Below are 10,603 nucleotides of genomic sequence, written 5' to 3' on the forward strand. Positions count from 1 at the left end.
CAGGACCTCTCCCTGAGGGGGCTTCGGTGGACTGATAGCTGGGAGGATAAGATATCGCTCTACGTGGACGACATACTTCTCTATCTCACGAGACCCCGTAAGTCCCTTATAGTAGCCATGGACATCTTCACTAGATTCGGAAGGAACTCGGGGTATAGTATCAATTGGGGCAAGTCCCTACTTTATGTTCTTCATTGTGACTCTCCGGTGATCCCCCGGAATTGCCCGATTAGGTGGCCACAGATGGGTTTAAATACCTTTATCTCCAAAGAAAAGGCCACCAGATATGAGAGGAATCTCCTGCCGCCTTTACAGCAGTTCAAAAAGGACTCTGCCTCTTGGCGGAAGCTCCTGCTGTCCCTACTAGGTAGGGCGTCACTCTTTAAAATGATGGCGGTGCCGAGATTTTTATATGCCCTGCAAAATTATCCAGACCTGGTTCCACAGTCCTACTTTGCGTCTATTGAGACCACGCTGAGAGAGCTACTATGGACCGGGACACCCCATATTTCCCTACAGAAACTTACATTGGGATGGTTTGACGGAGGTATAGCGTTCCCGGACATTCGGAAGTACTACTGGGCTGCGCATCTCTCGGCCATTAATCAGGGCATGTATTGTGATGGCAACGATCCGGGATATGGAATAGACCGGCGGCGTTATACTCCAAACCTGGCAGGTACCCGCTTACCGGGCCCACCAAGCACTCAGTTCAACTATGGCACATTGTGCAGCGTAAATCGGGATGGGCCGGCACCCTAACTATGGCTACCCCGCTATGGGTCTCAGAAAGATTGGGCACTTTGAGCCGCACCAAAGGGTTTCGCAACTGGGCTTTAATTGGGATCTCCCACATAAAAGACTTATGAGGTCCAGAAGGTTTTGTGTCCTTTGCCTCACTCCAACACACGTAGGAGCTCGCCCAAACAGAATACTTCCGATATCTACAGGTCAGACGCTCCCTGCAATTCAACATCCCCCCGGGGACCTTGCCCCCAGACTCCTCACCCCTGGAGGACAGACTACTGGACGGCCATCTTCCCGAGCATGCCATATCACTCACATATAAAAAATTATTAATAACTCCCCAGATTTATTGCAAAACTTTAAAGGGAAATGGGAGGCTGATGGGTTAGAAATAGATGAGGAGGAGTGGAGGAGTGTGCTAGCGTCCTCTAAGGAAGTAGCTATATCAGCCAGACTTAGGCTGATTCAGCTTAAAATTCCCCACCGAGTTTACATCTCAGGGACTAGGTTGCAACTGATGGGCCGCAGTGAGGATGGGCTCTGCAGGAGGGGATGTGGAGAGTTGGGGACATTCTTCCACATACTATGGGAGGTTCCAGTGCTCTAGGTGTATTGGCAACGGATACATTGATGTATGCAAGAGGTGCTGGAGGCGGAGCTTCGAGTTGAGGCAAAAAGGTGCCTACTGAATATTTGGGAGCCCACAGACCTGTCACCCCGTGGGAGGATCTGGGCTATACTGGGATTCGCAATTGCAAAGCGGAACATTGCTAGGCTATGGGGGGCAGTGGGCCCTCCGAAACTGGGCTCATGGAAAACGGACATGGACTGGTGCATGCTCCAGGAGAAGACAGTGTATGTAGCCAGGGGGTGCCCCAGGAAATGGGCTGAGGTATGGTCGAAATGGAACGAATACAGGGGTCACATATGCAAACCCCCCAGATAACTCCGGTTGACAAACCACTCGCATTGTTGACTGTTTAGTGATGAACTGCAATGAGTATTTTAAACTGTACACGGCCTGTATGCTTTGACTTTCCTAAGGTACAACTGTGAGTATCATATTGACTGATTGTGACGACCACCACTGTTTTCTGAAACGTTAATAAAAAGATTTGTGCAGACGGGGCCATGGCTATTGTTTATGTGATGTATGAAAGCGCAGTGCAGCAGGGTGGGTCAGAAAACCAAAATAAGGAGTGTATGGAGGAAATTTTGCTTCAGGGACAAGAAACAGCCTGGTGTCTGAAAGAATAAAAAGCAACTGATAAAAAATGGATAAGGGGGATCTTGTGGATTAGTGGGCAAATTCGTCTGCTGAAGGGGCCTTTGTTTGACTTCATGGTCACAGCTTCAAATTCTGGCAGGTCCACACAGCATTTCATCCTTCTACGGTCAATAAAGTGAGTACCACTGAGTTGAGTAACAATAAGCAACTGCTATTCAGTGCCAAGATACCCTTCTTGGTTAACGTGCACTTTACAAATACTTATGTTATGTGTGAAGATAAGGATAATAGCGGGTAGTTGATTATTTTACTTAGTGTTGACACGCAGTGGAAACTGGTGGCTGTTTCTTAAATGACAGGAAGAGGCCCAGGGTATTGTTGTATAGTCCTTTTAATCCATATGATCTGCGCCTTTTTGGACAACGGTGTCTAGAGTGCTTCCTGACACCCGCACGATATGTTGCCCTACAGACCAGCTAGCTCACAGTTCCAACGTAAGCCCCCCTTACCTTATCAGGAAGCAAATGGTTTCTAGCCACCACTGAACATGACAACCCTGACCCCACTGGGAACATGGAAACAGTACAGAACATTTCCCCCAGTCACTCATGCTCACTTTTTCTCAGAGAAGTATAGAGAGAATACACAGTGGGACGTGTACAATAGGTTTATTGAACCAATGTTATTCTTGTAAAAAAATATGTATGCTGCAATGATTAACAGACAGAAGCAGATAAAAGTGATTACAAGCACCAAAAGCATAATTAGTATATATAGTTCTACCAAGGTGCTAAAAGTATGTATATATGCAGGCACATAACAACGCAGTAATCTGGCGTACAATGCAAATCCTACTCTAAATGTACCTAGAGTGTGTGTAAGTGTGGTGCTAAGAATCCCCCCAAGAGACGATCCAACCCCATTACCTGATGGGAGAGCATGAAGGACCCACAAACTCGACACCCCTCATGAGAGTTCAGTGATGAAGTCTCAGCATGCAGGGACCCTGAATGTTGGCTGAAGTTCCTCTTCTACTAATCTATCGGGATGCTCATCTTTTATAATAGAATGAAACCTTGCGATGTGCGTATAGACTAGTGATGTTGTGGATATGTAGATAACCCTGTCACCCCGTGGATGTAGATAGACATGGCATGTGTACATAGTGTGAGAAGAGACCTTCAACATGATTTTCAGGGCATTGTGATAATGTTGTGCAAAGCTAGATGTGTAAACAAGTTTATTTCCAGGGAAATGTAATGTGCACGCAAATATGTGCGAAAGTTCACAGCTGAAAATGTTATTTTGAGGACAATGTAAGAAATAAGTTGCTTCGCTACATAGGCCTAACCCGGTGATATAACAGTAGTGTAGAGGAGAAGATTGTGGGTGAAGATAAGGCAAATGAAGTGATACAAATTAAGGCCCTCCCTTGTTTGGTAGAGAAAAGATGGTATGAAAGCAAAATACTTAGACCGCTTGAAAACTTTTTGCAATTCAAAGTGAGACAACATTAGACTTCATGGAATTGGGGGTTTTCAAGCCATTGGACGTATGATATATATAGGATAGAATGATTGGATAGAAATGTTTTACAGGGCAGATCCTTGGAGAAGAGAGTTAGAGCCTTGTTTAGAGTTTGGAGGGACCCGGAAATCAACTGACTTCTAGCAGAAACTCTAAATATGTGCTGGAGTTTGTCAGCTGAATTTTATACTCCACCTTGATAGAAATCTGTGGAAAATTCTGCCTCAGGATTCTAGTTCGCACTCAGTCTATCCTCCTGAAACAGGAGGCTTGTCAGTACTTTCCACCCTCTAAATGAGGCCCTTAATAATTTTAGGATCCTTGGATTGGAGGGGGAAAAGGGAAGCAGTGTCAACGGTAGTAAGGGTATGCATTCCAAATATTTGGTGAGGAAAAAGCAAATTGAAGTGAGAGCAAAGGTGTAAGGCAGCAAGTAAAGCAAGGAGGGAAAAAGGCAATTTTCTATCTGATAGTCCTTTTTTAAGAGAAATTAAAGCAATGTCTTATGCAGGACTGGGTTGCAGGACTGGGTTACATAGTTTGAGGAGGGGGACACACACATATCAATATTTCCAGAAGGGCAAGCTGTTGCATGTTCTCTCTGATGCTTTTATAGACAATTCCTCTTGGTTAATTTGAGACTCATCTGGTCTGTTTTGAGAACCACAGTTCAGCCGATTTCTTCATGGAAATTGGACTCGATCATGTACAGAAGAGACTTTGTTAAAATTGTTTTAAAGTTGTCACCGATGAAAATATAAAAGATGGGAGTGAAGCAGGCATTGACACATGATGCAATGGTGATTGCCAGCGTACTTGCTTGCACCAGTACCTGTGGGACAGATCCTCTGAAGAAACTTAAGCAACTGAACAGGTGGACTGGTGTCCAACCCACGAAGAATGACACAACAGAGACCATTATAACTTTAATTAATTTACTTGACCTTGACAGGCTTCTCACATTCATCTTGAAGGCTATGCTGACATAGCAGAAAGTGATGACCATGAATGGTAAAAGAAATGCAATTAGAAACTTGATGAAGAACAGATACAGGCGGATTTTCGTTCTTCTGGTTCGTACTTCTGGAGTTTTCCAGTCATCCGAAAATGAATAATTGATGATACAGATGGTTTTATTCTTTTCATAATGCCTGAGTCCTTGAAAGACCAGGCACGGTGCACTGAACATGAAAGCTGCGCTCCAGATGAAATAGCAGATGATTGTAGCCCTTCGGGGTGTTCTGTAACGCCTGGCCCAGACAGGGTGGAGAACTAGGATGTACCGGTCTAGGCTAATGATCGTCAAGATGAACACTGAAGCATACATACAGAGAGACATAAGGGTGTACACCACTTTGCACATTACTAAACCAAATGACCAGTGTAAATCAAGCAAAGCAGCTCCTCCAAGGATTGGCATGGTCATTGAGAAAATCCAACTGCACAAAACCAAGCTGAAAAACCATACAGTGTTGACTGTCTTCTTCATCTTGATTCCCAAGGTCCAGAGAAAGACAGAGTTTCCAAGAATACCAATGAAAGCAGTGAAGAAAAAAACCACAGATGATACCAAGTTCGCCAAATTCTTGTCTTCTCCCTCATAAGTCAAATTCTTTGAATAGTAGGTCCTATTATGAAGAGCCATAATGCCCTGGGGGAGAAGAGACAAATAGGAAGAATTAGACAAAAGTGAAAATGTTAATGAAAGGAACAAAGCACATTTCTTCACATTAGTTTAAATTGATTCATTTTCTTCTTGAAAACATGTTCAGCATAACCGCAGCATTGAGACCATTCCTATAGTGGCCTACTTGTTGTGCCAAGTGGAACCTTTAGGCAAATTCCATCTCTCTAGAATTTGGCTGCAGAAATTTGTTTTTTCCAGCTTGTTCATAAAAGTTCTGTAACATGTATCTCTCAAAGTATAATTTTTTTTTTAAATGTCAGTTTCTAGTGACCACTCACCCACAATAGAAAACAACGACCAATGCAATTTATTTAAAAGCAAACGCTTGAAAATATTATAGGTGGAATAAAGTATATTTGCTGAAGGAAACTAGTTTGAAATGCATAGGGTGTGATCTAAAAGTTCAAAAGACTTATTTGCAAAATATAACTGAAATGGCTCTGGTTTTCATACTAGATTCTAACACGAGCGTGTAATCAATCAGCAGTATATTATCCTTGTTAGAGAAAATATTGAGGAAATGAAGCTGCTGGAGAACCATCGTACCCATTTGGCCATTTAATGTTTCACGTGCAGTTCAAAGCAAATATAATTATAAATTCAAATTCAAAGAAAGGGAGACAGCGATTACAACTCTGGCAATACCAAGCTGGTTGATAACAAAGCAGTTGTTACAACGACCGCGTTGTTACCACGCGTTGTTCAACGACTTGCACTAGGTGGCGTGAAACACCAGGGAATAAGTTGGATTTTAAATCCAACAGCTTCCCTGCTCTTCCGCTAACTGGAGCAGGAATTGTAATTTATAATATTCCTAAATCCAGTGCGCCACCTATCGCAAGTCGTAGAAACGACTTGCGATGTAATGCCACGCCTGATAAGAACTCAGTCATTGTGACAACCGCGTCGTTACCTACCACGTGGTAACACCACGCGTTGTATCGTCATGCATTCATAAATTAATGACGTAGCCGTATACATTCATCAAATTTAGGAACGTTTTAAACATTCAAAAATCAAGCCTTGTTTGGGCCAAATAAGATCAGGAGGGGTTATAGGCCAGAAACACAGTGTATCTACATACATCAAAGTAAGTCACAAAGGGGTATGTTTATGTTTTTGTGGTGTAGGGCAGCCAGGAAGTCACTTTGCTGCACCGCCCTGCATCACAGGGCAAGGGCAGGAATGCGCACTATTTATCCAAAACAGCACATTCCTATCTTTTTAACTTGAGCTGGTGCGATTTTCGCAGCCTACCACCAATGCAGGCACCCTTGCACCATGGTGCACGGGTGTCTCTGTTGCATGCAGGATTGTTTTTGTGTAGGAAGGTGCACCTTCTGAAATAAAAACAGTCTTAAGAGGAATTTTTCCTCTTTCTATGTGTGCAGCATACATAAAAAGAATTAGAAATGAGTAGAAATAAACATATTTCTCCTTGATACGCCTCTCTTGGGGAGGCATATCTCTTTGGTGCATTTTGGTTGGTCAAGTCCTTGTAAATCCGTGAGTGTGTGAAAAAACATGGGAGTTGCATGGGAACACCCACAGCAATGCCTATAGAAACACCTCCCTTGCACAGAGTAAGGCAACGCACCGATCTGTGCTGCGCTGCTTTACTTTTGAAGACATTCAGGTCCACGCGAAGTGGAGTTGCAGGGCTTGAAAAATCTGACTCATGAGGTTTGCGTCACGCCTGTACCATGTTGCATGGTGCAAGCATGATGCAAAGCTCTCATAAATTTGCCACCAAGAGTGTTGAAAGCCACTGTGACCACCCCAGCTCTGAATTAACCCTGCAAAGCTTGAGCCCTAATTAATCATAGAAGCACACTTATGCACCAGTCTCATCAACACAGTCACTTCCCTTTCCTAATTTCCTTCTACCTTCAGCATTTTAAGGTCGATTACATGCCACAACCTTGATCCCCTCTTCATCAGTGTATTTTCATTCATCCCCAACTCATCCATGTCATCACTGAGCAGTTATCAGATTGCCTCAACATCAGAATATATGATGATACAACGCGATCATGTTGATCGTTGTATCTTACAATGCAGGTTTTACAACGCTGGAGGGTGCTGGACTTAGGGTCAGTACGATTTACTATTCCAACACCAGTCTACATACAGTAGGGAAAGTGTTGGATAGTAAATCGTACTATTCCTTAGCTTGCAGCGCCCTCCAGCGCAAGTCGTTGTAACGGTATACAGTCAAAATATCGAGTTTTAATATCGATTTGCATTATTATCGATTAAAAAATATAGAATGGACACAATATCGACTGGACAGAATATAGACTACAAAAATATCGAATAGGATAGCATTAATATCGAATTCAAAAATATAGAATGGACATAATATCGAATGGACAGAATATAGACTACAAAAATATAGAATGGACAGAATATAGACTACAAAAATATCGAATTTGAGGTAAGTAAGTTAATATCAATTTTTAAAGTGCTTTTTATGTTAGTATATGTTTGAAAAGTGTATATTTATTTTATTATTTATATTAATTAATTATTTTTACGGTATTTAATTTTTGCGTAATATAATTCTGTAGCGGGTTGTGGGTTTATAGGGGAATAGGGTGGGAAGTAATTTAATTATAATTAAATATGTTAATCTATTTATTGGTAGTTATTGTGAATTAATTGGTAATTAATTATTAATTGGTAATTAATTAAAATATAATTGTTAATTAATTTAAATTATTTGATTAATTGATAATTATGTTAATTTTAGTAATTTATTTTCTGTAGCGGGTTGTGGGTTTATAGGGGAATAGGGTGGGAAGTAATTTAATTATAATTAATTAAATATGTTAATTTATTTATTGGTATTTATTTTGAATTAATTGTTAATTAATTATTAATTGGTAATTCATTAAAATATAATTGGTAATTAGTTTAAATTAATAGATTAATTGATAAATATGTTAACTTTAGTAAATTATTTTCTGTAGCGGGTTGTGGGCTTGTAGGGGAATAGGGTGGAGAGTTATTTAATTATAAATAATTAAATATGTTAATTTATATATTTGTATATATTTTTTAATTAATTATTAATTGATTATTAATTGGTAATGAATTAAAATATAATGGGTATTTAATTTTAATGTATTAATTGATAATTATGTTACTTTTATTAATTTAGTTTCTGTAGTGGGTTGTGAGTTTATAGGGGAATAGGGAGGGGAGTAATTTAATTCTAAGTAATTCTATTTTTAAATTCTTTTTTATTTTATCAAATTTGTAATTATTTTTTAATTGTTCATTAATTTATTGTTAATTGGTAAATAATTTGTATTAGTAGGTAATTATTTTTATTATTTAATTTGTATTTGTATTTTTAATTGATTAATTAATATGTTATATAAAAGTGTTAAGTATTTTAATTCATTTGTAATTGGTATTAATATTTTTTTTATTTTATTTATATATGAAGTATTTACTTTCCCTACTGTTGCACTCACTGAGTGGGAATAGTAATTTCTACCCTCCTGCTATCCAATGCTTTCCCTACTGTTGCACTCACTGGAGTGGGAATAGTAATTTTTACCCCTACGCTATCCAACACTTTCCTTACTGTTGCACTCTCTGGACTGGGAATAGTAATTTTTACCCCTACGCTATCCAGCTCTTTCCCTACTGTTGGACTCTCTGGAGTGGGAATAGTCATTTTTACCCCTACGTTATCCAGCGCTTTCCCTACTGCTGCACTCTCTGGAGTTGGAATAGTATTTTTTACCCCTACGCTATCCAACGCTTTCCCTACTGTTGCACTCTCTGGAGTGGGTATAGTAATTTTTCCCCTACGTTATCCAGCGCTTTCCCTACTGCTGCACTCTCTGGAGCTGGAATAGTAATTTTTACCCCTACGCTATCCAACGCTTTCCCTACTGTTGCACTCTCTGGAGTTGGAATAGTAATTATTACCCCAACGCTATCCAACGCTTTCCCTACTTTTGCACTCTCTGCAGTTAGAATAGTAATTTTTACCCCTACGCTATCCAACACTTTCACTAGTGTTGCACTCTCTGGAGTGGGAATAGTAATTTTTACCTGTACACTATCCAACGCTTTCCCTACTGTTGCAGTCTATGGAGTGGGAATAGTAATTGTTACCCTCCCGCTATCCAACACTTTCCCTACTGTTGCACTCTCTGGAGTGGGAATAGTAATTTTTACCCCTACACTATCCAGCGCTTTCCCTACTGTTGCACTCTCTGGAGTTGGAACAGTAATTTTTACCCCTACGCTATCCAACGCTTTCCCTTCTGTTGCACTCTCTCGAGTGGGAATAGTAATTTTTACCCCTACGTAATCCTGGTCTTTCCCTATTGCTGCACTCTCTGGAGTTGGAATAGTAATCTTTACCCCTACGCTATCCAACGCTTTCCCTACTGTTGCACTCTCTGGAGTGGGAATAGTAATTTTTCCCCTACGGTATCCAGCGCTTTCCCTACTGCTGCACTCTCTGGAGTTGGAATAGTAATTTTTACCCCTACGCTATCCAACGCTTTCCCTACTGTTGCACTCTCTGGAGTGGGAATAGTAATTTTCCCCTACATTATCCAGCGCTTTCCCTACTGCTGCACTCTCTGGAGTTGGAATAGTAATTTCTACCCCTACCTTATCCAGCGCTTTCCCTACTGCTGCACTCTCTGGAGTTGAAATAGTAATTTTTACCCCAACGCTATCCAACGCTTTCCCTACTGTTGCACTCTCTGGAGTGGGAATAGTAATTTTTACCCCTACGCTATCCAACGCTTTCCCTACTGTTGCACTCTCTGGAGTTGGAATAGTAATTATTACCCCTATGCTATCCAAAGCTTTCCCTACTTTTGCACTCTCTGGAGTTGGAATAGTAATTTTTACCCCTACGCTATCCAACACTTTCGCTAGTGTTGCACTCTCTGGAGTGGGAATAGTAATTTTTACCTTTACGCTATCCAACGCTTTCCCTACTGTTGCACTCTCTGGAGTGGGAATTGTAATTTTTACCCTCCCGCTATCCAACACTTTCCCTACTGTTGCACTCTCTGGAGTGGGAATAGTAATTTTTACTCCTACACTATCCAGCGCTTTCCCTACTGTTGCATTCTCTGGAGTTGGAACAGTAATTTTTACCCCTACGCTATCCAACGCTTTCCCTTCTGTTGCACTCTCTGGAGTGGGAATAGTAATTTTTCCCCTACGTTATCCAGCGCTTTCCCTACTGCTGCACTCTCTGGAGTTGGAATAGTAATTTTTACCCCTACGCTATCCAACGCTTTCCCTACTGTTGCATTCTCTGGAGTGGGAATAGTAATTTTTCCCCTACCTTATCCAGCGCTTTCCCTACTGCTGCACTCTCTGGAGTTGAAATAGTAATTTTTACCCCTACGCTATCCAACGCTTTCCCT

General features: G+C 41.0%; 1 protein-coding gene across 1 annotated transcript; it reads right to left on the reverse strand.

Annotated features, from left to right (window-relative positions):
* Window positions 1–4,172: 4,172 nt before the first annotated feature.
* Window positions 4,173–5,147, reverse strand: LOC144769691 (putative G-protein coupled receptor 33). Its single transcript, XM_078653880.1, has one exon. It carries the CDS (start codon window positions 5,145–5,147, stop codon window positions 4,173–4,175), a length of 975 nt encoding a protein of 324 aa, XP_078510006.1.
* Window positions 5,148–10,603: the final 5,456 nt, after the last annotated feature.

Source organism: Lissotriton helveticus, chromosome 7 (genome assembly GCF_964261635.1).
Source record: "Lissotriton helveticus chromosome 7, aLisHel1.1, whole genome shotgun sequence".
In the NCBI taxonomy this organism is placed as follows: Eukaryota; Metazoa; Chordata; class Amphibia; order Caudata; family Salamandridae; genus Lissotriton; species Lissotriton helveticus.

What these genes read in the sequence shown, in the direction of transcription:
- LOC144769691 (XM_078653880.1), bottom strand. Translation starts at nt 5,147, where the DNA reads ATGGCTCTTCATAATAGGACCTACTATTCAAAGAATTTGACTTATGAG.